This window comes from Pseudopodoces humilis, chromosome 6, assembly GCF_049639895.1.
Source record: "Pseudopodoces humilis isolate 2021_Gansu_Grassland_sample_001 chromosome 6, ASM4963989v1, whole genome shotgun sequence".
Lineage (NCBI taxonomy): Eukaryota > Metazoa > Chordata > Aves > Passeriformes > Paridae > Pseudopodoces > Pseudopodoces humilis.
In genome coordinates this window covers 1,022,501-1,050,459 of record NC_142205.1, presented here as the reverse complement: position 1 = coordinate 1,050,459, position 27,959 = coordinate 1,022,501, and the positions used below count along the sequence as shown (strand labels likewise).

Genomic DNA, 27,959 nt, shown 5'->3' with positions numbered 1-27,959 from the left:
GGTGGACACTGCCCAGGACAAAGTCTTTTCCCGACGTCAGGACGCGGAGCCGTTGGGGAAAGGGGCATTTTTGGCTCCGGGATTCTCGGACTTCAGAGGCAGCACTCTATAGAAAGGCCTTGCAACATCCCATAAAGGGAATTAGGACTTCAAAAAGGGGCGGGAGCGCGTGGTCCCTCAGAAGAGAACACAACAAAGGGTCGGGGCTGGGGTCCACCCTCAGGCCCGCCCAGCACCGCCCTGAGTTTCCCAGCCGAGGCCTAATGAAGTTATAACCCCGAATCCGCTGGAAATTCCCCCAAAAGCAAGCCCAGTGCACTCATTAAACCCTCCCATTTATGTAATCCTCCTCCTTCTGGAGAGAGGAGAATCAAAGAGTGGGAAAAGGCCGAGTTTTGGATGCGGCCCTGAGCTGGACACAGATCATTAGGCAGGGTGGAGCGGGCCCGGAGCGCACAGGCGGTCATGGGAGAGGGAAATTTGGGATAACGAGCTGGAGGATGCTGCTGCCAGCCCTGGGCGGGAAACACGCGGGATTTCAGGCTGGACATGGAATTGGTGTCTCCAAGGATCCATGGAAGCGCTCTCCAAGGATCCCAGACCTTGGTCCCACCTCTGCTTTCCAAGGGAAATCCAAGGGATTCATCTTCCCCCGGCCCAGCTCTGCTGTGGGAGCACGGCAGGACGTGGCCAGGTGTCCGTATTGATAAGATCCAAACCAAATGTTGATAAGACCTCAGAACTCCCAGTAATTTTGAAATCAAGGAGATCTGTCCTGCCGGCACCGCTCCAGGACAAGGAGCCCCACATGGAATTTACCCCCCACGCTTCGATTCTGCACTTTTAATGCAAATAAACTGATTTATCAAGAGAAGAATTTTGAGCTGGATTGAAGCACAAGCACCAGCTGGGAAAATCACAGGATTTGGGTTAGAAGGGACCTTAAATCCCATCCCATTCCACCCCCAGGGACACCTCCCACTATCCCAGGCTGCTCCAAGCCCTGTCCACCCTGGCCTTGGGCACTTCCAGGGATTCAGGGGCAGCCACAGCTGCTCTGGGCACCCTGTGCCAGGCACTGCCCACTCTCTGAATGGAAAAAAAAAGGAAAAAATCCTATGTCCCAACTCCCAGATTTCCTAAAAAAGCAGCCAGAGGATGCTCCCGACGCCACAAAAGATCTCCAGCCCAGCAGGAGCAACTGGGGCCTCGAGGAATCTTCACCTTTCAGGATTTTTGTGGGGAGAAGTTTTAAATTAGATGAGATTTTTCAGGGATTTCTGCCTCACATTCGGTCAGTGGAGGTTTGTTCTCTTCCCTTCCTGGGAACACCGGAGCTAAATCCCGACCTGTGATGGGCACATTCCGACTGCAGCAGGAACGGGAGTGCTCCGAGCCCAGAATGAAGGAGTGATCCCAGACCCAGACCCTGCCAGAAGGAACGGGAATGGCTTTTCCATCTCCAGGAGGACATTCCCAACCCCCTCGCTCCCAGCAGGAAACAATCTGGACTGAGGTGACCTAGAAGTGAGAAATATCGAATTTTCTTCAGCTTTGTGAAGTCACCGAGGTTTCGGTTTCACCGGGAGGGAAAGGCAGAGCTGGGGGGAGGCCCAGAGGAAGCAGCTCCAGAGAAATTTGGGATTATCCTAAGGAACTCCCGTCTCCCACCCCCAGCACATTCCTGGCACCTCCCCGGGCCGGGGCACAGCAGAACAACATTTCCATGGATTTGCTGTGGCACAGGAAGGATCAAACCCGACCTGCAGAGGAGCACCGGGGCGTTTGGGGGTTCTGTTCCCCACAAAGGGTCTGGAGGAGCCCAGGGAAGAGACCCCACATCAAAAGCCAGGTGACACCTTGGAAAACCAACGGAACCGGGGCTGGGCAAGGCCCAAAGCCCTCAGGGGATGACAAATCCAATCCAAAATCCACCTTTCGGTGTGGTTTCCATGAAAGTGAGGCCAGTTTGGGGTTATCCCGTGGAACTGCCGCTGTTCTGGCTCGCTCTGCCCCACGAGAACACAAAACCAGGCAGGGGGGCCGAGGCCTGCTCACAGCTGATGTTTCGGAATCAAACACCGAGTGCTGGGCTCCTGGAGGTGAAGTTCCCTCCAAGCACAACCACTTCCCTCATCCACGAGAGCCTGGCAGAGCAGGAGCACCCCTGTCCCTCCATCAGGGCAGAATTCCCAGCTCCTGGCGGGAATTCTCTTTCCGGACTGGCTGGTCGGAGAAGCAAAGGCACCACCTCCAGGCCCAGGCCCAGCTCAGTGACCCACGTTTGTGCACTGAGGTTGTCATCAGGCAGTCCAGAAGATTTTTAGGAGAACTGGGACAGTGGGAGGTGTCCCTGGCCATGGACTGGAAGGGATTTTTAAGGTCCCTTCCAACCCAACCCATCCTGGGATTCAAAGCCCCCAGCAGGAAGGACTTTCCTCACCATTCCAGGATCCATCCTGAAAAAACCCCACAAGCTTGTGGACAGCAGCTCCACCTTCCCCACCCCTCACAACCAATCCAACCCAACAGAGCCGGAGCTGAATTTTTTGGAGTTGAATTTTTCTTAGAACTGGGTTTTTCAAAGCAACTCAACTCTTTAAAATTGAGTGGCCCCAGAGTCAAACCTGCACCCCAACACCATGGGATCATTCCCAACACCATGGGATCATTCCCAACGCCATGGGATCATTCCTAACACCGTGGGATCATTCCCAATGCCATGGAGTCATTCCCAACACTGTGGGATCATTCCCAACACTGTGGAGTCATTCCCAACACCATGGGACCATTCCCACTGCCATGGGATCATTCCCAACACCATGGAGTCATTCCCATGGCAATGGAGTTATTCCCAACACCGAGGGAACATTCCCAACACTGTGGAGTCATTCCCAGCACCATGGGAATATTCCCAGCACCACAGGATCATTCCCAATGCCATGGGATCATTACCAGTGCCACAGAGTCATTCCCAATGCCATGGAGTCATTCCTAACACCACAGAGTCATTCCCAGCTCCATGGAGTTATTCCCAATGCCATGGAGCCATTCCCAATGCCATGGAGCCATTCCCAATGTCATGGGATCATTCCCAACACCATGGAGTCATTCCCATGGCAATGGAGTCATTCCCAGCACCATGGGATACTTCCCAGCACCACAGGATCATTCCCAATGCCATGGAGTCATTCCTAACACCACAGAGTCATTCCCAGCTCCATGGAGTTACTCCCAGCTCCATGGAGTCATTCCCAATGCCATGGAGTCATTCCCAACACCGTGGAGTCATTCCCAACACTATGAAGTCATTCCCAATGCAATGGAGTCATTCCCAGCACCATGGGATACTTCCCAGCACCACAGGATCATTCCCAATGCCATGGGATCATTCCTATCACTATGGAGTCATTCCCAATGCCATGGGATCATTACCAGTGCCACAGAGTCATTCCCAATGCCATGGAGTCATTCCTAACACCACAGAGTCATTCCCAGCACCACAGGATCATTCCCAATGCCATGGGATCATTCCTATCACTATGGAGTCATTCCCAATGTCATGGGATCATTACCAGTGCCATAGAGTCATTCCCAATGCCATGGAGTCATTCCCATCACCATGGAATCATTCCCAGCTCCATGGAGTCATTCCCAATGCCACGGGATCATTCCCAGCACCACGGGATCATTCCCAATGCCACGGGATCATTCCCATCACCATGGAATCATTCCCAGCTCCACAGAGTCATTCCCAATGCCACAGGATCATTCCTAACCCCACAGAGTGATTCCCAGCTCCATGCAGTCATTCCCAAAGGCACAGGATCATTCCCAGAGCAGGCCAGGGACGTCTCCAGGCCCTGCCTCCAGAGGCACCCTAAGGAAAAGTTGTTTCCCCACCTCCAGCAGGAAGGAGCTCCTTTAAAACCCCAATATCGTCCTTTTTATGACTTCACCTCATTTTCGGCACTCAAGTCTCAGCTCCCCTCACCTCCAGCCGCCAGGAGTGGCTGTGGAGCAGAGCCTAATTGGGTTTTCCTGATGAGACACCAGATAAGGCCCGGGCAGAAGGGGCTGGTGATTTAAGGGCAGCGATGATTTAAAGGCTGGCTTTGGTAGTTTTGATTAGTTCCTGCTGTGATGGTTGTACAGACCCCTCTAACGGGCTGAGACACCCAATTTACAAATATCATTTCCCAATATCCCTAAGAAAGGGATAAATATTCCTTAAACAATCTTAGGGAAGAAAAGAAAGGAGGGAAAAAAAAATAAAATAAAATAAAGAAGCAGCAAAGCAGACTGGCTACGGGGGTAGGAAAAAAAGAACATTAATAAAAAATGACAGTGGGGCTGGAGCCCTGCCAGAGAGCCATTCCAAAGTTATAAAATCCCCCTGGGATCAGATAAAAGCAGGGATTATTATTGCAAGGTGTAAACTCAACGCACGGCCGCAGCTCCTGCTTTGAGTTTGCCCGCGGAGCCGGCGCTGCTGGGACGAGGAGGGGCTCGGCCTCTCCCGTTCCCGGTGCTAACTCGTTATCAGGGCAGACAATTTGTTGGAGGTTTGGCTGACAAAGTTCTCCCTCGGCTCAGGAAACGAGGCCCAACAATGGGAGGGTTTGTTTGAACTCCATTCCAGGTCATTAAATAAAAGGAGTTTGGAAAGGCGGCATTGGACGGGTTTGCTCTCCCCAGTTCCCCACACGGACTCGGCCTCAACCCCCCCACTCCTCAATCCCTAAAAAGTCTCCTCCACCTCATCCAGAGCTGAAATCCACCTTGGGACTGATATTCCTAAATATCAATTTTCCTCAAATCCAAGTTTTTGGCATCGAGTGTGTGATGTGGAAAATGCAATTCCCCCCTTTTGCTTTGCTCTCACCCCATGATTTACCCTCATCTGCTGCTCCTGCTCCTTTTCCCAACCTGGATTTAATCCAGGCCTAATTCCACGGAGTTCAAAGCTCAATATTCCCTGGCCAGGACAAGGACACTGCCGTGGCAGCAGGACCCCACCGGATTCCCAACAATTCCTGTTTGTGCTGCCCTGGATCCCTGCAAGTGTCCAAGGCCAGGCTGGATGGGGCTTGGAGCAACCTGGGACAGGGGAAGGTGTTGGAATGAGATGGGATTTGAGGTCCTTTCCAACACAACCCATTCCAGGATTCTGAAGCCCCTCAGCTCTGGGAGAGCTGGGAATGTTCCCCTGGAGAAGGGCAAAATCCATGGAATGCTGAGAGTCCCTGCAGGGGCTCCAGGAGAGCTGGAGAGGGACTGGGGCCAAGGGCTGCAGGGACAGGAGCCAGGGAATGGCTTCCACTGGGAAAGGGGAGATTGGGCTGGGATCTTGGCAAGGAATTCCTGCCTGGGCTGCAATTCCCAGATTTCCCGTAGCTGCCCCTGGATCCCTGGGAATGCCCAAGGCCAGGCTGGACATTGGGATGGGATTTAAGGTCTCTGCCCATGGAACTGGACAGGATCAAACGCACGGGATGAGCTCAGGTGCATTCCCATCCTCAGAGTTCATTCACTAACCAGGTTAATTCATCTTTTTACACAAAACCGATCAAACCTCAGCTGTTTTGGGGGGAGGCTGCTCAGCCCAGCACTGGGAGAAGGGAACGATCCAGACTCTCCCTTCCAAGGAGAAATTTATCAAACGAGGATTGATAAAAAGCCTCGGGCAAGCACAGCCTCTGGGTCAGCTGCGCAAAAAAAAGGCACTTTTTAAGAAGCCCTTCATGGCCAAAGTGTTGATTTACACTTCTGTGGGATCCAGATCTGTGGGCAGCTTCAAAGGGAGCTCAGTGGTGCGATTACAAAGTTTATTTATCACATTTACGCGCGGCGGAGGAGCCGAGAATGAGCTCGGGGGACCGAAGGCGGCAGCGGGAGGAGGAGGAGGAGGATGGGTGTTCTGCAGGGAATTTCAAACATGAAAGCCTCGGCCTGACAGCTCCTGACGGCTCTGCTCCAGCAGCCCAAGCTCTTGGGCAGATAAATGCTGTACAATTTATCTGAGCTCAACTGAGATTCTTTGATTCGCTTCTACCAACGATTTAAATTTCCTTTTCCAGCCGGGAGCGCCCCTGGATGAAATCCCCGGCCCTGGGAGCTGCTGTGACCCCAGGCTGGCGCTGCCCAAGGAGGCTCCGAGCCCTGCTGGAAACTCCCACACGTGGATTTAACCTCTCCTCATTCCCAGCTGGGACCCAGCTGGGTGAGAGGGATCACAACCAGAAGTGGTCACAGGTGAGAGGCTCTGCAGTGACTCAGGAGCACCCGACCGTGCAGGGCCTGGCTCTGGGAGCTCTCCCAGGGAATTGGGATTGTTTTCCAACCCAGTATTTGTTCCAACACGCTCCCTGAATGGCACAGGGAACAGGGTTTGGGGTCGGTGGGGTTTTTTTCCCAGTGAAACTGTTAAAAAGGAGAAAATCCAGGCAAAAGGCTTTGTTTCCTCAGGAAAAAAAAACCTAAAAAAACAGAGGAAAAGGGAATGAAGCTGGAGAGAACAGGGGGGAGTCAAAGGGACAAATTCAGGCTTTGACTTCAGGACATTCTACCAGAGATGTGTAGAATTACAAAATTGGGCAGTTCATGGAATCACAGAGCGCTTTGGGTTGGAAAAGCTCATCCCATTCCAGCCCTTCCATGGGCAGGGACACCTCCCACTATCCCAGGTTGCTCCGAGCCTTTCCCTGCCCGTCCTTGGGCTCGGCGCTCCCCCAGAGCAGCTCCGGGGCCTGGAGCCAGCCTGGAGCACCAGGAAAGCCCCAACTCGATCCAAAGGCACTCAGTGAAATCCCAGCACGGGAATATTCCCAGCTCCAGGAGCTCCTCAAACCCCCTGGGGTCTCTGCAGGTGTTGTCCCCACCTCTGTCCTGGCCCAGGGAAGGTGGGAGCCTCACCCCTCTGGATATTCAGGATAAAACAGCCATGGATTTGATCTGACTAAAGGGGGAAGCTGTTGGGATGGACTTGCCAGGGTTTGATCCGGGGGGAAATTCTGGAAAAACCATCCGAGTGTGCTCAGCTTGGAGCTGCCCCTGCCCTCACTCCAACCACGAGTTCAAACAGCCCAATTCCAACATTTCCCAGTGGTTTTCCTGCTGTTTTCCCTTCCTGGCGGCTGGGAAGCGCAGCCTTTGGAAGCTGCTGGTTTCCTGAGGAACAGCCTGCCGGTTATCCCTGTTTTCTGCGGCAGGAGCTGCTCCCTCAGCCACGGAGCGGACAGGGATTATCACCCATGGATGCTCCACTTCTCCCTGAGCCTCACAGAGTTCCCCAGGGAGTTATCCCGGCCTGGCCTCGGATGGAATCCTTGTATCCCTGCTGCTGCTGTCCGTGGGAGTTCCCAAAGTGCTGCTCCACACCCCCTCCCTGGGCTCTGGCATCTGGAGATAAGGCTCCTTTCAGGATTCTGCTTCTGTTCCCCTTTATCAGCCTGGGCTGGGTTTCTGGAGGGTTCTGAGGGACTGGCCACGGTCACGGCACCTCCTTGGGATGGTCCCAACTCTCCTGGAACACACAGGACTCAGTAAATCCCGGGAAAAGCCCAGCGTGGTCAATGCTGGACAGAACAGGATCCTGGCTTTTCCACAGGACAGGCTGTAGGTCTTTAAATGAGATCTGGGAAGAGCTGCAGAGATCCTCTGGATCTGACTCAGATCCCAGCCAGAATATCCTCAACCATTCCCGCAGTAATCTGGGATAACAGGATCCTAACGGGACACGTTCCATGGCTGGGATCTGGGAACACGCTCAGCAAATGAGGGAGAGAGGTGGGATCTGGAATGTTCATTGTGTCTGGGAAGAACCTGGGAACAGTTTGGGTGGGAAGGAAACCTTAAAAACCATCATGTTCCACCTCCCACTGACCCAGGTGGATCCAATCCCAATGTCCAACCCAGCCTTGGGCATTCCCAGGGATCCAGGGGCAGCTACGGGAAATCTGGGAATTGCAGCCCAGGCAGGAATTCCTTGCCAAGATCCCAGCCCAATCTCCCCTTTCCCAGTGGAAGCCATTCCCTGGCTCCTGTCCCTGCAGCCCTTGGCCCCAGTCCCTCTCCAGCTCTCCTGGAGCCCCTGCAGGGACTCTCAGCATTCCCTGCATTTTGCCCTTCTCCAGGGGAACATTCCCAGCTCTCCCAGCCTGGCTCCAGAGCAGAGGGGCTCCAGCCCTGGAGCAGCTCCGGGGCCTCCTCTGGACTCTCTCCAGCAGCTCCACGTCCTCCTGCTCTTGGCCCCGGGGCTGGGGCAGCTCTGCAGGTGGGGCCTCACCTGAGGGGCTCCGGGACACAATTCCCACCTTTCCTTTGGGATCAGCCCAGCCTGGGCCATTCCAGCCTCATCCATCCCAAATCCTCCTCCCAGGGCTGTTCCCAATCACTCTCTCCCCATCCAGCTGGGATTGGTGCTGGAGTGATCCAGGTGCAGCCTGGCTGAACCTCCTGAGGTTCTGTCCCAGCTCTTTGGGAGTGACCACCCATCCCATGGATCCCATCCCATCCCATCCCCCAGCCCCGAGTGTCCGTCTGTCCTCTCCCTGTCTGTCCAGCTGGACACGGGGCTGTCGTGTGGGACCAACGCTGCCCACTGACCCCAGCGGATCCCGCCAGTCCTCGCTCCCTTTTCCATCAAAGCTCCAGCAGGAATCCAGGCAGGGATCACCCAGAAAAGCTGAACCCTAAAAGCCAAAGAAGCCCCGGGCATCCTGCACATCCCAGCAGCACCTCCACCTTCAGGAGGCTTCAAAAACATCATTTAAAAAAGAGAAAAAAATAAAAAATAAAAAATAAAAAGGATAAATCCGTGTTGGAACAAAGCCCTTTTCATTCTGTTTGGGAATAACCCCTCTGGTTTTTTTGATGAGAAACCCACAAAGCAGCTGCCAACGGGGCTGAGCCACAAAGAGCGGCTCGGCGTGGGGAGAACAAAATGGCTTTTTCAGGAATAATCATCTTCCCCAGGATCCCTGAGCTTCGGGGAGCAGCAGAAGAAAGCAGAACGTGGTTTGGTTAGAGCTGGTTCTAATTAATCACAGAATTAGCCAGGCCCTGCCTCCCCCAGCACGGTGACTTTAAGGAATATTTAATCCCAATATGAAAAGTTTCAACTTTACAGAAGAGCTTCGATTTCATTTTCCTGCCTTCACAAAGATCCCTCTGATAATGTGAAATATTCTCTTGATAAATACATATTTTTTTTTCTAAGCGCTGGGGCGTGAGGGTTGGGGATTTAGAGAAGAGATTACAGCAGAGAAAAATGAAATTATACATTCAGCACTCAGCACTGCTCTCCAAAACCAACTCTCCCAACTGAAACCGCTTTTTGTGGTCTTTTTTAACATAAAAATGAACTTAGTCAACACATTACATAATTCTCCTCTCCCACAGTATGTTCCCAGGATTTTTCTCCCTGCATCCATCACTAATATTTCACCCACACCACAATTTTTAGGGCTGAGCCTAAAGAGGTTTTAAGTCCGGAGCGATAAATCAAAACCTGATCTCATCTCACTGCTGTAAATTCACTTCGTGGTCACCCTTGAAAGCACCACTGCTTATTGCAGAATTCAAATTATGCTTTTAAAAAAGAAACCTCTCCATGTTCTGAGCGCTCCAACCTTCGGAATCCAGCACTGGGAATATCGAGCACGTCCCCAGTCCGTTATTCCCTGGACACGATCTGCCCTCTAAAGGCGCCTGGGGAAACTACAAAGAGCTTTTTTAGCTTTTTTATCCATAAAAAAAAGCCCTGGAAAGGTTTGATTCTCCTTTTCTTTCCCTCCCCGGCCTCTCCCCCTGTCCCAAGCACACAGGAGGGTCCCAGGCTCAGCTTAGCCAGGCTCAGCCTGAGCTCAGCCCAGCCAGGACCATCCTCAGCTCAAGGAAAAATCCACAGGACAGGGCCAGGATCTCCCTCTGTGGACACTGAGGGAGGAGCACCATCCATAACCAGGATTCCAACCAGGCCTAATTCCATGGATTTCCCAGTTCTGGATTCCCTGGGCAGCAGGACAAGGGCAGCAGGATCCCAACAATTCCCGTTTGTGCTGCCCTGGATCCCTGGGAGTGTCCAAAGAAAGGCTGGATGGGGTTTGGAGCACCTTGGGACAGTGGGAGGGGTTGGGATTGGGATGGGATTGAGACCCCTTCCAACACAAACTGTTCCACCTGGAGAAGGGCAAAATGCAGGGAATGCTGAGAGTCCCTGCAGGGGCTCCAGGAGAGCTGGAGAGGGACTGGGGCCAAGGGCTGCAGGGACAGGAGCCAGGGAATGGCTTCCAGTGGGAAAGGGGAGATTGGGCTGGGATCTTGGCAAGGAATTCCTGCCTGGGCTGCAATTCCCAGATTTGCTGGGGCTGATCCCTGGATCCCTGGGAATGCCCAAGGCCAGGTTGGATCCACCTGGGATCCTGGGATGGGGTGGGACTGGATGGTTTTTAAGGTTTCCCTTCCCACCCAACCCATTCCATGAACATCCCAACCAGCAATAACCCGGGATTTAGGTCAATCCCAGAATCCCACAATCATTAAGGTTGGAAAAGTCCTCCAAGATCCTCCAGTCCCACCTGTGAGCAGAATCCTTCACCCCAACACACCGGGGATGCTCCCAGCAGGAACAGCCTGGCCTTATTCTCTGGACACTGCAAGGAAATCCTGGCTCAAAAACAACTTTAAAAATATTAGAAGAATAAATGATCCCAACCCCACTGCCAAGGAGAGGATTCACAGGATCCAAATTCCCAGGAGGATCAGCAGAGCCACCCCCCAAGCCCTTCCCTGCCCACCAGCCTGGATCCTTCCCACCCCTCCTGGCCTGAGCTTTCAAACTCCCAGACTTCCAAAATCACAACCCCGTTTTTTTAAGAGCCCAAAATAAACAGCAGCAGAAAGAAAAAAATAAAATAAATAAATTTTAAAAAAGGGCAATTAGAAAGTCAGAATTCCTCCAAGTTCTCATTAGTAAAAGTTTTATATCCCTCCAACATGTGGCACTCCGGGAAAAAAACCTGGCAGAGGGAAAAATGCCCTGCTCCAGCTCTCCTGAGCAGTCTCAGCCTCGGCCAAGGTGGTTCCTATTAGGAGCTTTTTTCCATTGGAAATTTACTGGTTAATTTTATGGAAACAAATCAAGGGAGCTGCGTATTATAAATCTATTAAGGATTTAAAAAAAAAACAACCTAACTCTGCAAATAAAATAAAAAATAAAAAATAAATAAATAAAAAACCAACCCCTGAAAAAATCTCACACCTCGCCTCCAGCCCTTTCCAATTTTCCTTTATGGGCCTTTTAAAAGGGAAAAGTGGAGCTGGGAGGTCTTCCCGGAGTCCCCACGAGTGCCACACGTGTGGCATCGCTGCTCAGCCCTCGGGAATGAGCAGCTCTGTGGAGCCATCCCCTTCCCCCAGGTGAGCAGCTCCACCTGCCACAGAAACAGGAAAAGAATCCCTCTTTTACAGGGAATTCTCCTCTCCCCGCAGGTTGGGGTTGGGAAGGGAAGCTGAAGGACAAAATTCCAAAGGGTTTCAAGCGCTCTGCCTCCATCTGGAGTTAATGGGGCTGCACCTGCTTTTCACAAGGTGTGAACGTGACCCCCCAAAGAGCTCAGAGGCTCCGGCGCTGCCTTGATCCAAGGGAACGGAGGGAAGATAAATCCAGGGGGGAAAAGGTTTGGGAGCAGAAGATGAAACACTCAGAGGTGGGCGAGGAAAGGCCACCAGGTCCAGGCAGGGCAGGGCTGGAGCTGCAGCGGGGTCAGGGCAGTGCCAGCACCAATCCCAGCTGGATGGGGAAGGGAAGGGATTGGGAACAGCCCTGGGAGGAGGATTTGGGATGGATGAGGCTGGAATGGCCCAGGCTGGGCTGATCCCAAAGGAAAGGTGGGAATTGTGTCCCGGAGCCCCTCAGGTGAGGCCCCACCTGCAGAGCTGCCCCAGCCCCGGGGCCAAGAGCAGGAGGACGTGGAGCTGCTGGAGAGAGTCCAGAGGAGGCCCCGGAGCTGCTCCAGGGCTGGAGCCCCTCTGCTCTGGAGCCAGGCTGGGAGAGCTGGGAATGTTCCCCTGGAGAAGGGCAAAATGCAGGGAATGCTGAGAGTCCCTGCAGGGGCTCCAGGAGAGCTGGAGAGGGACTGGGGCCAAGGGCTGCAGGGACAGGAGCCAGGGAATGGCTTCCACTGGGAAAGGGGAGATTGGGCTGGGATCTTGGCAAGGAATTCCTGCCTGGGCTGCAATTCCCAGATTTCCCGTAGCTGCCCCTGGATCCCTGGGAATGCCCAAGGCCAGGTTGGACATTGGGATTGGATCCAGCTGGGATAACGGGAGCTGTCCCTGCCATGGATGGGTTGGCCCTGCGTGAGCTTTAAGGTCCCTTCCACTCAAACCCATTCTGGAATTCTGGGATACCTCTGGATCACAAGGACACGTGAGATAAAGAGCACGGTCAGTCAAAGCCAACACACCCAATCCCAACAATTTTCCATCAGTTTCAGTGGAATCTTTCCCACGGAAATCCCAGCTGCCTTTGCTGCCCCACAGCCGCTGCAGGGACAGGGATGTGTCCGGAGCCTCTGGAACAGCTCCAGGCTCACCTGGACATCCTGGATGTCCCAGATTCCTCCTGGGATCTGCTCCTCACTGCGGGACAGCCTGCTCTGCAGCAGGGACATGGGAACTCCGTGGGATGGGACCAATTCCAGGAAACGGGAAAAGAGGAAAAAAACGGAAATCCCCAAATTCCCCAAATTCCCCAAATTCACCTGCTAATGTCTGCGCTCCTCCCACAGCTCCCAAGGGCAGGAACAGCCCCCAGGCCCTTGGGCACAGCTGGGATCAAAGGGAATCCAAAACCCTGGGAGCAACTGAATTCCCACGTCTGGCCTCCTAAATCCCATTCCCTACTGGGAGATGGAGGAGTTCCCGTAATTCCTGGGGATTTTAGCGGGATATTTGCTCCCTGCTCACCTCAGAACCACGGAATTCGGATTATTTCAGGCAATCGGGTGACAGCTGAGGAAGAAAATGATGGGAGACAATTCCAGGCAGCCACAAGAACCCTTCCTGCCTCATCCCAATCCATGTGCAGCACGGCTGGAATTGCACTGAGCTCCCAGGAATGGATGCAGGGAAGAATCCCACCTAAAACTCTCCTTTATTTTCCCCCTACACAGCGACTGGGAGAACAGCCCCAAAGATTTGCTTCTGCAAATAATCAGAGAAATCTTCAAGGACCTGGAGCCTCCTCATCCTCCAAATAAATTCCAAGCTGCCTTTTTCTTCCCTTTCCAAGTGGAGTGGAAAAGAGAGATCCTCCCTTCTCCCAAACTCTTAATAATGTTCTTCAAACGCTTTGGAGATGCTTCAAGAGAAAGCACTGAAGAAATATTAACCAGGATTTCATCCCAAAGCCTCGGAGCTCATTTCGGGGCCGGCTCCACATTCCAGCCTCATTCCCTGTTCCCAAATCCCTCCCGCTTTAAGGTGATGGGCGCTTTAAAAGGTTGGGAACCTCAGGAGTTTATAAATCCCTTTTTCCCTGCTCTGCGAGTGGAACCACAGGTTTTCCACAGTCCCGGAGGGATATTTAGGAAAATCTGGCCGTGGATGAGCCTGGGAACTCCTGGAGCTGCCGAGTCTGACTCTAATGAAAAATGAGGAGCTCCCAGCGCAGCTGCCATGCGAGGAAACACCAAAAATGTGCTCCCAATTTCTCGCTCAGCTCCAAAGATTTGCGAGGACTTTGTGGAGCTACCGCGAGGAGTTGGGAATGATGAAGTGCAAGGCTCCGGCCCCGGCCAAGCGGCGGAGGATGCAGACGCTGCCTCGTTAGTGCCCCGCTAATTGAGGTCCTGCTCGGAGCGCCGAGGGAGCAGCAGGAAAACGTCTGGGGCCTTTCCCTTTCCCAGCCATCCCTTGGGAAGCGCTTTATGAAATCCCACCGTGCCGCGGGAACCGGCCCGGAACGTTCAGCGGGATTCTCGGCTGGCTCCTTCTTCCCCAAGTTGAAATCTAAACTTTGGGGAGGATTTTGGATACCTGGATTTGGGGAAAAAAAACACGTGGGATTTGGGAAATATTGATTTTCTGAGTGTGCCTTGGAAACCAGGCTCTGGTTCATGTTGTGTCCCTGGGAGAGGAGGAGCAAGGGCGGGTCCAGTAAAATGTTGGGACAGCGGGAAAAGAGGAGCTCGTGGAATTCTGTAGGAAACCTCAAGGATTTTATCAAGGCCTGGAAAGGTCTTGGAGCACCCTGGGATAGTGGGAGGTGTCCCTGCCCATGGATAGGTGGGAATGGGATGGGATTTAAGGTCCCATCCAAACCAAAGCATTCCAGGATTCTGGAGCCCCTCTGCTCTGGGAGAGCTGGGAATGTTCCCCTGGAGAAGGGCAAAATGCAGGGAATGCTGAGAGTCCCTGCAGGGGCTCCAGGAGAGCTGGAGAGGGACTGGGGCCAAGGGCTGCAGGGACAGGAGCCAGGGAATGGCTTCCACTGGGAAAGGGGAGATTGGGCTGGGATCTTGGCAAGGAATTGTTCCCCGGGAGGGAGAGAAGAAACAAATCCCTGCTCCTCTAAATGGATCCCATCTTTTTCCAAAGACTAAAGAAGTTTTCCTCAGCACTCCACAGCCCAGGATTTTCCCTGGCTCTCTTGTGTCTTTAGCCCTGACAACAAAATCCTCCAACCATTCCATGTCTCCCATTCCCACGAATCCCTTCCCTGATTTTAGGAACCCCGGCCTCAGCCTATTCCCAAGAGTTTCACAGGGAAGAAAAGCTCTCTCAAAATCTTTACAAAGAAACTTTCACCCAAAAGATGAGAGAAAACTCTTCTTCCCAATGGTTCTTTTTGGCATTTAAGGAAATCACTCCTTGGAATCAGGATTTCACCCCTGGGATTTCATGGATAGCTCCAGGAGAGGTTTCCAGCTCACCCTCACTGCAGGAGGATCCCCAAAAGTTATTTTTGTGAGCCCAGAGGAGAAACACCAGAGAAGGACACAAACAACATCCTACACAGATCCCAGCAGAAAATTCCCACAACTCCCTATCCTGGAAAAAACACCACAGCACAATCCGTGTGCAACTGGAAAAGTCAAGTGATTGGAAAGAGGAAAATTCCTGAGAGGTAGGAGCAGCAGAAGGAAAAGAAGAAGATTCCAAAACAGAAGATTTCAAAGGATGACGAAGATGATTCCGGAGAAGGGGGAGGAGGAGGAGAAGATGAAGATGAAGATGAAGATGAAGATGAAGATGAAGATGAAGATGAAGATGAAGATTAAGATGAAGATGAAGAAAAAGAAAAAGAAAAAGAAGAAGAAAAAGAAAAAGAAGAAGAAAAGAAAAAGAAGAAGAAAAGAAGAAGAAGAAGAAGAAGAAGAAGAAGAAGAAGAAGAAGAAGAAGAAGAAGAAGAAGAAGAAGAAAAAGAAGAAGAGAAAGAAAAAGAAGAAAAAGAAAAAGAAGAAGAAAAAGAAGAAGAAAAAGAGGAAGAAAAGAAGAAGAAGAAGAAGAAAAAGAAAAAGAAGAAAAAGAAAAAGAAGAAGAAAAGAAGAAGAAGAAGAAGAAGAAAAAGAAGAAAAAGAAGAGAAAGAAAAAGAAAAAGAAGAAGAAGAAGAAGAAAAAGAAAAAGAAAAAGAAGAAAAATAAGAAGAAGAAGAAGAAGAAGAAAAAGAAAAAGAAAAAAAGAAAAAGAAAAATGAAAATGAAAATGAAAAAGAAAAAGAAAAAGAAAAAGAAGATGAAAAAGAAAAAGAAAAAGAAAAAGAAAAGGAAAAGGAAAAAAGAAAAAGAACAAGAAAGAGAAAATGAAAAAGAAAAAGAAAAAGAAAAAGGAAAAGGAAAAGGAAAAGGAAAAGGAAAAGGAAAAGGAAAAGAAAAAAAAGAAGAAGTAAAGATGAAAAAAGAAGAAAAAGAAGTTGAAAAATAAGCAAAAGAAAAATAAGAAAAAGAAGAAAAATATGAAAAAGAAGAAAAAGATGAAAAGAAAAAGAAGAAAAGATGACAAAAGATGAAAAAGAAGAAAAAGATGATGAAAAGGAAGAAGCAGAAGAAGATGAAAAAGAAGATAAAATATGAAAAGAAGAAGAAAATATGAAAAAAAGATGAAAAAGCAGAAAAGGAAGAAGAAAAAGATGAAAATGAAAATGATTCCCAAGAGGAAGAGGGGCCTGTGGAAGGACACTGAACCCTCACCATTCCCAAGGGACATGGAAAGCTGTTCCTAAGCCCTCCTCCAAGCATCCCTTGGGACCCCAGACAGGATTTCTGCCACCTGGCAGCTCCTGCCCAGCCTGGAGGATGAGCTGGAGTAAATCCAGGTTTAAAAATAACCCCGGGATGCAGCAGCAGAAGGAGTGGAAGGGAAGTTGGCTGCTCTCCTCATGGGGAGAGGAAATTCCAGCTCCAGGAGGAGAAGCGAGGGTCCTGGTGCTCAGGAGGGGCTGCGGAGGGAAGGGACCCAGGAGCTCTCCTGGGGGCACCAACAAGAGCCTGGCTCAAAGAGCAGCTCCCTGAGCAGGGCTTAGGCCTGGCCTGAGGGAGCACAGAGCCATGGAGAGAGGGAAAAGTGGGAATGTGGAGTGGTGCAAAAGGGAATCCACACCTCAGCCAGCAGCAGGGAGGTGGTGGGACAGCCAGGAAGGGGAGCTGGAGCTCAGGAGGACAAAGAGGCCACCAGGAGAAGCACCAAAAGGAGAGGAAAAATCAGGGCCTTCATCGGGGGGACGGAAAAGCCACGCTGAGGATGCGCCATAACCTCTGGAGACAAGGGAATTTTGGGCTGGAAGGTGAATAAACATTGGGAAAGACCTAAATGGCGAGCAGAAGAAATATCTCAACGAGTGGGTGAATTCCAGGGGGAGGAGAGGTGGGATTCACCCCCATCCCACACACAGCAGCTCCAGGAGGAACGGGCAGACACCATCGTTATCCCGGGAATTCAGGACCTCTAAAACACACTCTCAGAGTGTCCAGTCAGATGTTGGAATACCACGCTCTGGAGAAGACAGCTTGGAGAACATTTGGAAAAATTCCCTATTTCAAAGAATCCCAGGGACATCTTCCACTGAATCACATCCTGTCCAACCTGGTCTGGAATGTTTCCAGGGATGGGGCATCCACCCCTCTCTGGGCAGCCCAGCCAGGGATTTACCGCCCTCGTTTTAGGAAATTCACTCTTTATATCTCATTTAAATCAACCTTCCTTCAGTCCGAGCCCTCGGCCCTTCTCCCTCACAGCAGGCTCTGCCATAAAATCTGCCCCCGTTTATGAGGATAGCACAATCCCCACTCCTGCTCTCCGGCCTGGCAAGTCTCAGGACTGGAGTTTGCCAGCCTGTGGGCAAACTGGGACGGAGTTTGATGGGGTACTGGGACCCCACGGGGCAGTTTAACCACGGCAGACTCTGGTAAACAACTCCTGTGGTCTGTATTGAGAACAGATCTGGAAGCAGGAGAAGGGGCCCAGCAGGGAGGATTTGATCTGATCCGTGACCATTCCCATGCCCCAAGCCAGCCCTTCATGGGCTGACCAGTGAAGCAATCCCCCACAATTTACTCCTGCCATAAAGGGAGCCTGCTTCCCCACAATCCTGGAGCCACCATATCTGGGATCAATAAACCTCCTCAATAGCCACATAAAACTCCTTTCATCCCTTCTTCCCTCCAGAAAAGGTGGCAACTGCCACTCCAAATGACCGGTCCCGCTGACCAGAGGGGCCCCGTGCCCACGCCTTGGGATCAGCTCCCAGCCCCACCACGAAGTCCAGGAAAACAAGTGACTGCAGCTCCTCACCCCAAAAGCTGTGGCTCATGGCCTCGGCTTTGTAGGTCCTCTGGAAAGAGTTACCAAAGATAAAACAATCTTTCCATCTTCTGATTTAAAAGGGACTTCTGGGCAATGTCTGTCTTAAAACTCAATATAAATTTGCATTTCTCCCTGGAGGCTGCTCGTTCCAAAGGGTTCCCATTGGGCTGTAACAATGCCACTGCCCTTTTTTCGGGGAACAATGACAAATCCTCGTCCCCTTGATGGATGCTCGTTCCCTACAGAAGTCAACAGTAAAAATGTGAAAGGCTTTGGAGAACCCACGATGTTCCTACCAAACTCCTCGGGCTCCGCAGCCAGGCACGATTCAGGACTCGGCACAAGGAGCGAGGATGTGCTGAAAGAGATCCCAATCACACCAGAAAAGTCATCCCAGATTCCTCCCAGCCCAGCAAAGCGGGGCTTTGCTCTTCTGGGGGGCTTTCAGCAGAGATCCCATCCCGGGTTTGGCAAGATCTGCCCACTGCAAAGGGGGAACTCCAGGGGGAAACAATGAAAGGAAAGGGAACGGAGTTAAGGCACTTCAGAGCCCAACAAGCCACTGAACTGTGGCTCAGGCAAACTTCACAAAACCATTCATCTTCTGAGGGAGCCACCAGCAACGGCCCTGCCACGGCTCTGGAGCTGCTGCCATCCTGGTGGGAGGTCCTGTCAAACTCCCAGGATTTACGGAGCCGCGGGAAGATAACGCCGAGCGCTGGGATCACCACGAGGAGCGACTGTCTGCTCAAGGGAACCCAAAACTCCTCCCAGCCGCTCCCAGCCCCCGCTGACTAAAGCTGCAGGTGGCACCTCCGTTCCAAACAGCCTCCGGAAGGTCCGGGAGATGGGGAGGCTCCAGGAACAGAGGGGAAATTCCCACAGACCCGCAGGGAGTTCAGAGGGATGAGAGGTTCTGAGGAGTGTTCGGGACCAGCCCCAAAGATCTCCTGGCACAAAGGGGGTTTGGGCCTCAGCAGAACCAAAATGGATCGTGCTGGACCCTCACGAGTCATAACTGGCATTTGTTGATAATTACAGACAATTAATGAGCAGATTAAAGCCGCAACTTCTAATCAAGGAGACCCAAACCCGAGTTTCTGGTCTCCTTTGGAATAGGTCACGTCCTCTTGAGGACTCAGACCAAGATTCCCACTTTGCCATCTCTGTCCCTCAGGAAAAATGAAATCTTGTTAAAATCCAGCAGGAACTTCCCACCCTTAACTGCACATCCCGAAATCCATGGAAAACAGATTTTCCCATGGCTTTCACACCTGCCCCACGCCAGAACTGCCCTGGAACAGCCAAAAAGCCAAAACATGTCATGGATTTATCCCATCAGCAGCTGGGATGGGTCACTGGGAGCAGAACAAGCTTTGGCTCCAGTGATTTCCCTTTCTGCCCTTGTCCGGCCTTCGGAAGCACGGGAGCGATTTCCATGGAGAGGATCTCACTGAGATTCCAGCGCTGGGCACCAGCTCCAGGAATTCCTGAGCTCAGGCACGCTCTGCTCGGCCGGGCCAACCCCCAGGAGAACTGGGCTGGCTTTGAGGGGATGACCTGATCCACGTGGGACTCGGGTGGGACAAAGCTCTCGCGGCCAAGGGCTCTGGGGAAGGTCCAGGCAGGAAAAATTCACAACTCCACCAGCTCAGGTCGGCCTCTGACAGAGGCCCAGCAGGGAAATCCTCCCAGTCAACAGGGAATCATGGAATGGGGTGGGTGGGAAAGGACCTCAAATCCCCCCCAGTGCCACCCCAGCCATGGCAGGGACAGCTCCCACCGTCCCAGCTGGATCCAATCCCAGTGTCCAACCAGGCCTTGGGCGTTCCCAGGGATCCAGGGGCAGCCACAGCAAATCTGGGAATTCCATTCCAGGGTCTTACCACCCTGACAGCCAAGAATTCCTTCCCAATATCCCATCTGAAGCTATTTCTTTCCACTTTGAAGCCAAAGCCTGGATATCTCACCTTCCATCCCACCTGCCCAGGGCTGGATCAGCCAAACTCATTCCCTGGCTCATCCCAAGCCCAGCAGACACAGCAACGACCCACGGAAAACACGAAAGCAGAACAGAAATGGATCAATGGATAAACTCCACATTTTCTCCTCTCATCCAGTTTTCCTTCGCACCAGGACCAGGTTCCCCATCTCCACTGGTTTGTCCCAGCCCCAGCTCTTCCCTGAAAGGAGGATTTTCCTTGGACACTTGCACTGCAGGAATATCCTGAAATATTCCCCAACCTCCAGCTCTCGATAAAAGACTTTAACCCCAAACATTTAACCAAGGCACCTTTACTTGCTTTGTATAAACCAAAAATTATGATTTTTGATGCAAAACGCGGTGGTTTTCTTCTCAGCCGTGGGTTTGGTTTCATGACAGCAAATAAAGATCGCACCAGGTAAAGAATAAAACAATGAAATTCCCAATAAACTCCAAAAAATGACAACCCCGAGGAGTGATGGGGATGGAAACTCTGCCCAGAAAAAAAAAAGGAATTTCTCCGGCTCCCGCTTTGAAGAGGTTTTTCACCTCCCTCCCCATAGGATCAGAGCACTCAATTTATATAAAACAAATGTACAAACAGGCTGGGAGAGGCTTTGGGAAGTGTTGGGAGCAGAAAGGAGGAGTTCCCACAATAAGGCAAACGGGAGAAGCCATCGGACACGGCGACAGAGGGATTCTGACACTCCATCTGCAGTAGGTTTTAATTATATTGCAATAAGGAGCTATATATGTGCATTTTTCATGATTTACTAGATGGCTTCTTTAAATTCTAAGCCAAGCTGTGTTTTTCTTTTTGTTTTTTTTTTTTTTTTAAGGAAAAAAACCCCCAGTTTTTTAAAAAATAATTAAAAATAGAAACGGCGCTGCAGCGAACATTTGGAAAATTTTTCGGAGTCGATTGTTTATTGGAACCCCAACTGATTTTAATGAAAAATATGGTTATAATTTGAAAAAAAGCAGCACTTTTATGTTTTGCATAAGGAAAGGCCCTACAATGCAACCTCCGGGGCACTTCTGGAATCAAAAAAAAAAAAAACCCCGAATCTCAAATGGTCGCCGGGGCTCGCCGGCCAAACCCCCTCCTGGAAACCCCAAAGATGTGGGTTCCAAAGTATTCCAAGCATCCACAACAAGTGAAACTGGATGTAGGGAAGTATGTTCCCAACATTTCCTTCTGTTTCTGGTGAAACTGGAACCAGATGACCCCGAGCAGCGCATTGTGTGAAGGGGTCATTAAGCAGCTGCAGATGCGGCCCCACTGCTGAGCAGCGACATTGGCGCTGATCGCTTCCATCCCGCTCCGGGAAAAGGTCATCCCGGGGGTAAGGCGGGATCATCCCGCCCCTCCCGGCGTCCCAGCGCAGCCCCCAGGGTTGGGAGAGCTCAGCCAGGAGGTCCCTGGAGGGGACAATGCCAGGGGGAGCTGCAGGACGCCCCAGTGGGATGGTGGAAGGGAGTTCCAGTGGTTCTCCCGGTGGGACACAGCCACGGTGTCTCTGCCGTGGGGTTCTCCCACAGGGCCCTGCCCTGCTCGTTCCACCACAACAGCCATCCCAGTTTGGTTCCCTGGCTCTCTGAGGTCACAGCAGATGTCTCCAGGTGACCCTGGTGCGACTTGGCCCAGCCTTGGTGTTGCCTTCACCTTCCCCAGAACTTGGGCTTTCCTCCCCTTTTCCAGTTCATCCGCGGGAAACCAGGAGACCTGGAAAGATTCCCCGTGGAAAGGGGAAGGTCAGGCCTCACAGGTGCCCAGGGAGGTTTGGAGCCCCCATCCCTGGAGGTGTCCAAGGAATTCCAGGACGTGGCACTCAGTGCCAAGCTGGGATTGGCACAGCTTGGACTGGATGGTCCTGGAGGACTTTTCCAACCTGAATGATCCTGGGATTCTGTGCTTGTGTAAAGACGGGATATTAATGGAAAATCCTTCCCTGTGAGGGGAGCACAGATTCCCAGAGCAGCTGTGGCTGCCCCTGGATCCCTGGAAGTGCCCAGGTCCGGGTTGGACATCGGGACTGGAAGCACCTGGGATGGCAGAAGGAGTCCCTGCCCTTGGAACCAGATGATCTTTAAGGTCCCTTCCCACCAGACCATCCCATAATTATCTGATCAAACAAACCACACCAAGTTCAGCAGGAGCTGAGCTTGTCCAGACACCGAAGGGTTGGAGAAGACACCCCTTCCTCCCAGAACCACCATCCCCTAAACGCCAAAAACCCCAAAACCAGCACCCCCTGGGCCGGTGGCCACGTGGAAAAATTCCCGTTTCCAACCAGCAGCCACTTTTTTCTCCTACTTTTTGTGACAGCTGAACCTCGGATAACCGTGACTTGATCACACTTGTGCAAAAATACATCAATACATAAAAATCAGGAACAAGCCAGCACCACCAACAGTCCACACAAACACAACATCCACACATCTTAAAGAGGACCAGCTCCATCAAGCTGAAAAGAATTAAGAGGCAAATCAGTGGGGAGAAAGAACGTAATCAGAAAAATATGAAGCCTAATTGAAAATTGTTTAAGAACATTTTAACGAGATGCTCCAGAAGCCACAATCCCACAACTGAGCAGGGCGGCCACGCTGGTTAAAAGGCAAACCTGGCGCAGATGGGAGTTAAAGAGGCCATAAAAAAACCGGGGAAAAAGAAAAAGGGGACATGACAAATGGAATAAAGGGAAAAGCTCCAGCTGACAAAGGGAAATCTGGTGTTGGGATGTGCAGAGGCTGATATGGGAAGCAAGAGATGCACGGAGGAATAATTGGCTGGTTAAGTTCATCCTTGATTTATTATTTTTTGGGGGGAACAGTCAAACAATGCAATGGATTCTTCCTCTAAAAGGGGAATTTTGAGAAGTGTTCAAGGCCAGGTTGGATGGAGCAACCTGGGACACAGCACGGGGTGGAATGAGATGGGATTTATGGTCCCTTCCAACCCAAACCACTCAGGGATTTCATGATTTTTTTTTTTTTTCCCCTGAAGAACTGGAAAAAAAAATCTCATTTTTGTGAACAGCTGAGAGAGGTCATGGAATTCCAGCCACAGAGATCCCTTTGGATTGCAATCCAGTGGCAGGTAAATCACATTTTGGACGAGCAGATTGTCCAGCTCAGGTGTACAACCACGGAAATGTTGGTGTGACTCCACCTGAAAGCCTGGGCTCAGTTCTGACACCCAAATTCCCAAAGTTTGGTGGAAAACCTCTCGTTTCAAACCCCAGCAGATGCCCAGATGGGAAAACCGGGAGTTTTTCCATCGGGAAGGTGATTTACAAGCACAACAAAGGTTAGTGAGGTGTAAGTCCTCAGCCAGGGAACCCAGATTTGCAGTTTAGTGCCACAAAATCAACCCCAGCAGGCCAAAGAAAGCCAAAAAACTGGGAATTAGGTCCAGGTTATTCTCCAGGAGAGGGAATTAGTGACCAGTGCAAAGTACCTGAACGTTTGGAGAGAGCAGGAGACTGAAGAATATCCTGGCAATTATTTTCCAAGGATTGAATCTGCAATCCTTTAGGGAATGAAGGGAACAAACATTAATAAAAGAGGGAACAGCAGCAGAGCAGAAAGACAGAGAGCAGACAGGCAAGAAACGTTCCTGAAAGAGGGAAGCAAAGAGGGCAGAAAGCTGACAAAAACATGGAATTTAGGAATTTGTACAACCGAAGGCAGCAAGAAAAGGGAAACCTGGAACTGCCACACCTGGCAGGACCGGGCTGGACATGAGGGACGAGGCCAAGTCCTGCACCGGGGTCAGGACAACAAATCCCAGCTGGATGGGGAAGGGATTGAGATGAGCTAAGGAGGATTTGGGATGGATGAGGCTGGAATGGCCCAGGCTGGGCTGATCCCAAAGGAAAGGTGGGAATTGTGTCCCGGAGCCCCTCAGGTGAGGCCCCACCTGCAGAGCTGCCCCAGCCCCGGGGCCAAGAGCAGGAGGACGTGGAGCTGCTGGAGAGAGTCCAGAGGAGGCCCCGGAGCTGCTCCAGGGCTGGAGCCCCTCTGCTCTGGAGCCAGGCTGGGAGAGCTGGGAATGTTCCCCTGGAGAAGGGCAAAATGCAGGGAATGCTGAGAGTCCCTGCAGGGGCTCCAGGAGAGCTGGAGAGGGACTGGGGCCAAGGGCTGCAGGGACAGGAGCCAGGGAATGGCTTCCACTGGGAAAGGGGAGATTGGGCTGGGATCTTGGCAAGGAATTCCTGCCTGGGCTGCAATTCCCAGATTTCCCGTAGCTGCCCCTGGATCCCTGGGAATGCCCAAGGCCAGGTTGGACATTGGGATTGGGAGTTTGGACAGTGGGAACTGTCCCTGCCCAGGGAAGTGGATGGGATTGAAGGTCCATCCCAACCCCAGCCATTCCATAATTCCATGAAATGCCAGAGTTTGAAGGCCCAGGGATGAGAAAATCGTCGTTGCTACACCTTGAGCTGTTTCTGCTCCTGGAGTAACCCCGGAGCACAGAACTGACAGCGCTGGGCCCTGGCTGGGCCCCGTGTGCTGAAGTCTCAGAGTTTGGGAACATTGAAATCTTCTCATTTAAAGTGAATTTTCCTGTGTAAAACCTTGTGCTTTTCAAGCTGCCCAAACACCTCGGTCTGGAGTGAGAACAGACAGAGAACCCTTAACCCTGGAAATGGTTTGGTGAGGAAAAAATGTAAATACAGAGAGGAACAAAGAGCGCAAATTCAGAGAGGGGCACCGGGGCCACGTCTCATCCTTCGTGGCGCCAGCTGATACCAGCCATGGGATCATTCCCAAAATAAATCCATGCCCGAGACAACCATAAAAACACTTTCTGACTCAGCCAAGGCCTGGTGTCCAAGGCCACCCTCTCCCCCAGGGTCAGGCTCCTCCGTGAGTCAGAGCTTGATTCCTTTTCCCGTAACGCAGCAAGTTCAGCACTCCAAGAATTTCCAAGTTTCATCAAAATCCATAAACACGTTTTATTCCATCCAGGAGAACATTGAACTTGGCGGCACCGAGCACCGCAGCGGTGGCCGCGAGTCAAACAAAAAATCCTCTTTGGAAGAGTCAAAAACGTCTCCCAGGAGGGAAAGGAAGGAGGTCTGGAAAATGGGCATCTCCCTGCACACAGCCACCCTTCAGCCGTAAACAAAACATCCATAAAAAGCCGGTGATTATTCCCTGTTTACATTAAGGGCCTGTTGGAAACGCCTGGTTCCGGCGGCACGGGGAGGCACCCCTGGATTAACAGCTCGCCCTGGGCCACACAGGGAGCGTTATCAGAGCCCAAATCACAGCTCCCAAACCCTTGGCTGCCCCAGCTGGAGCTGAGCTTCCTTTCCCTCTCAGCTCCTCTTGGCTTTTGAAATCTGGTCTTGGCCACAAGAAGGAAAACAAGTTGGAATTCACCGTTCCCGCGTGAAGGTTTGGGATGGCGGTGCTCAGGTAGCCCTGGATCCCAAACAATGCAGAGCAGGAGCTGGCCACTGGCTAATGGCCACCTCCAGGTCAGGGCTTGTGGTTGGAGCTCTGAGCTTTCAGAGAAAATGACTCATTGGGATTGTGAAGGTTTTCCAAGGATGACGCAATGGCCGCCACAAGCCTGGATGGATCATCCCTGGAGGCCTTTACTCCGCTCCCAAACCCGTGACCCAGCTTCGACCTTCAACTCCTCAACCCCTGGCTGCTCATTTTCAACAGTGTCTACCACCAGTGTTCCCTAAACACAAATCAAAACCCCCTTCCTTGGTAAATCTAACACATTAATTCCCTCAAGCCTCAGAAATCCTGTTTCCAACACCGAGATTCCAACTGTCCCGTCTTTGTCCAGCTCCAGCGGGGAGAGGACAGCCTCTGAACACACCCCAGAGCCCCAAGGCGAACGCTCTGCAGGTGGAACCACACCAACACCTGCCACGAGGACCTTCCAGAGGGATTGCACAGGACGTGGCTCCCTTGGAATCTTTTGCCTGAACTGCTCCATTCCACATCCCAAAAAATGCAGCAGCTCCAGAGGAAAGGGCAAAAGCCTAAGGAAAAATTTTATTTAGAGGATGTCACTCCCTCCAAGGCTCAGAAAGGAAAGCAGCCCCCTCTGTTCCCATGTGGATCTTGAGAGAATCCATTTCTTTAGGATATCTTAAATCCATTGGAACCCATTTCACATCAAAACTTATTTAACTCCATCCTATCCAGACCCTCTGTGTACCCTGAGGTGCCTCCAAAGGATCCTGGCAGAGGTTCCCAAAGCAGCTGAGGCTGTCCCTGGATCCCTGGGAATGTCCAAGGCCAGGCTGGATCTTGGAGACCCCTGGGATAGTGGGAGATGTTCCTGCCCGCGGATGAGATGATCCTTAATGGCCCTTCCCACCCAAACCACTCTGTGATTCCCTGGATTGTGCAAACCACAGGAAGTCTGCAGCTGGCAGACTGCCGCACCCAAACCAGGGATATTCCACATTCCCGAAGCTCCAACACCATCAAACAGCAATTGTTGGGATCAGGAATCTTGCAGTTGTCTCATGGGAACATCAGCCTCTCACTGTTCGTTATTGATCCTGGTTTCCCACAAGGAAAGCCCAGGAGGTCCCAAGGGTCTCTGATCCATCCCAGGCAGCTCCGAACGCTCCGGCACAGGGAAAACGCTGATCCTGCGCCTCCCCTCCTCCGGGAACGGCCAGGAACGAGCTCCCCTTCCCAAACTGCAGCCAAAAAGGGAGCGCAGCCCTGCCGAGGGCCATGGAATCATTTCCTGGTAATTATCCTCATTCCCTGCTCCCGGGGCTGCTCCAGCCTCACAGCCAATAAATAAAACCTGTAGGAACTGAAATCCTACGGAATTCAGGACCGAGGAGTGACCTCACCTCTGAAAGGGCTTCCTCCATCTTTCCAAAAACCCCAAACCTTTCCCTGGAAACCTGCAGAGGTTGGGATGAGGGATGAGACCAGAGCAGGTCCGACCAGCAGAGGGTCTGACCCAGGGGACACCTGAGCCACCACAGGTCACCGGGAGACGGGAGCCAATTCCTTAAAAATCACTGGATTTCCATTTTAACCTGACTTTTAGGATCTCAGGGAGGCAACCTAAGATGGAATTTCATCATCACCAACCTTGATAGCAGATGTAGAATAAATTCCTCAATATGAATGTAGAATGAATTCCTGAACCCGATGTGAGCGACCCTCACCTCCCACGATTCCGAGGTTTTGCTGTTTCCAGCCCCATTTATGTCCCAGCCCCACCTCACCCCAAATCCTGCGGGCTCCCAGCAAATATCCAGGAGGTAAATCAGGAAAACACAAATAAAACTAACCAGCATCAACAGCTCCAAGAGATCAGAGCCTTCAGCAGGGCCATGGGTGACTTCCCGTGAGCTCCATGAGCAGCTCCTCCTTAGGGGCACATGGAAAACCCCTCACCAGGAGCAGAGAAATCCCCAAACGCAATCCACGAGCTGCAGGATGAGGGGGGTTAGGACAGCACCCCATGGACCATGTGCAACTGGCCACTCCTGGTTCTGGTGGCCACCAGGGTCACCAGCCTCTCCCTGGCCTTGGGCACGGCGGGAGGAGAGCAGAAGGTCCCCTCAGAGGTTGGATTTGGTGACAAGGTGCTGTGAGGCCACGGGTTGGACCCAGAGATCTCAGAGGTCTTTGGTTAATTCCATGATTCTGTGAGATCCTGGAGGTCCTCCTGACCTTCCATGGTCCTGGGAGAAGCAGAGCTGGAGGGCAGTAGCGAGGTGACCCACACCAGGTTTTACTGAATCCCAAGTTCTGGAAAACCTCCTGCCTGGTTTAGTTTTCCATCTGCTGCCCAACAGAGCCCAGAGATTTCTATTTGTATCCTGGTATTTGGCAAGGGCAAGGAATATTTCCTAGCGGGAATATAAAAAAAAAAAAAATAAAAATAAACCTTCCATTCACACTGAAACATCTCCTGGACATCCCTGTGGGCCTAATTCCCAGAAGGCCGAAATCCAAACCCCCAAGTGGGAAAAATAGACTGATTACCTGCCAGGAGCCTCAGGAGGGGCAAGCCAAGCCCTAATAACAGCCTGTGCTCCCATCTGGCATCCACACAGCAACTGGGAAAACGTCCCTGCTCCGAGCTGGACCGGCTCGTCAGGGTAATTGCTTCGGAATTAATTAAATGTTCCTCTCTGCAGCTGCACAGAACATTC

General features: G+C 51.7%; 1 protein-coding gene across 3 annotated transcripts in view; it reads right to left on the bottom strand.

The window, feature by feature from the left end:
• Window positions 1-27,959, bottom strand: part of EXOC6B (exocyst complex component 6B) — a 281,715-nt gene that overhangs the window by 159,619 nt on the left and 94,137 nt on the right. For 2 of the 3 annotated variants that reach the window (XM_088056403.1, XM_088056405.1), the window contains exon 7: window positions 23,255-23,326. The exons of the other annotated variant lie outside the window; for it this stretch is intronic. In XM_088056403.1, coding sequence (XP_087912529.1) covers window positions 23,255-23,326 — 72 coding nt within the window. The remainder of the gene's footprint in view (window positions 1-23,254; window positions 23,327-27,959) is intronic. 3 annotated transcript variants of the gene reach the window in all.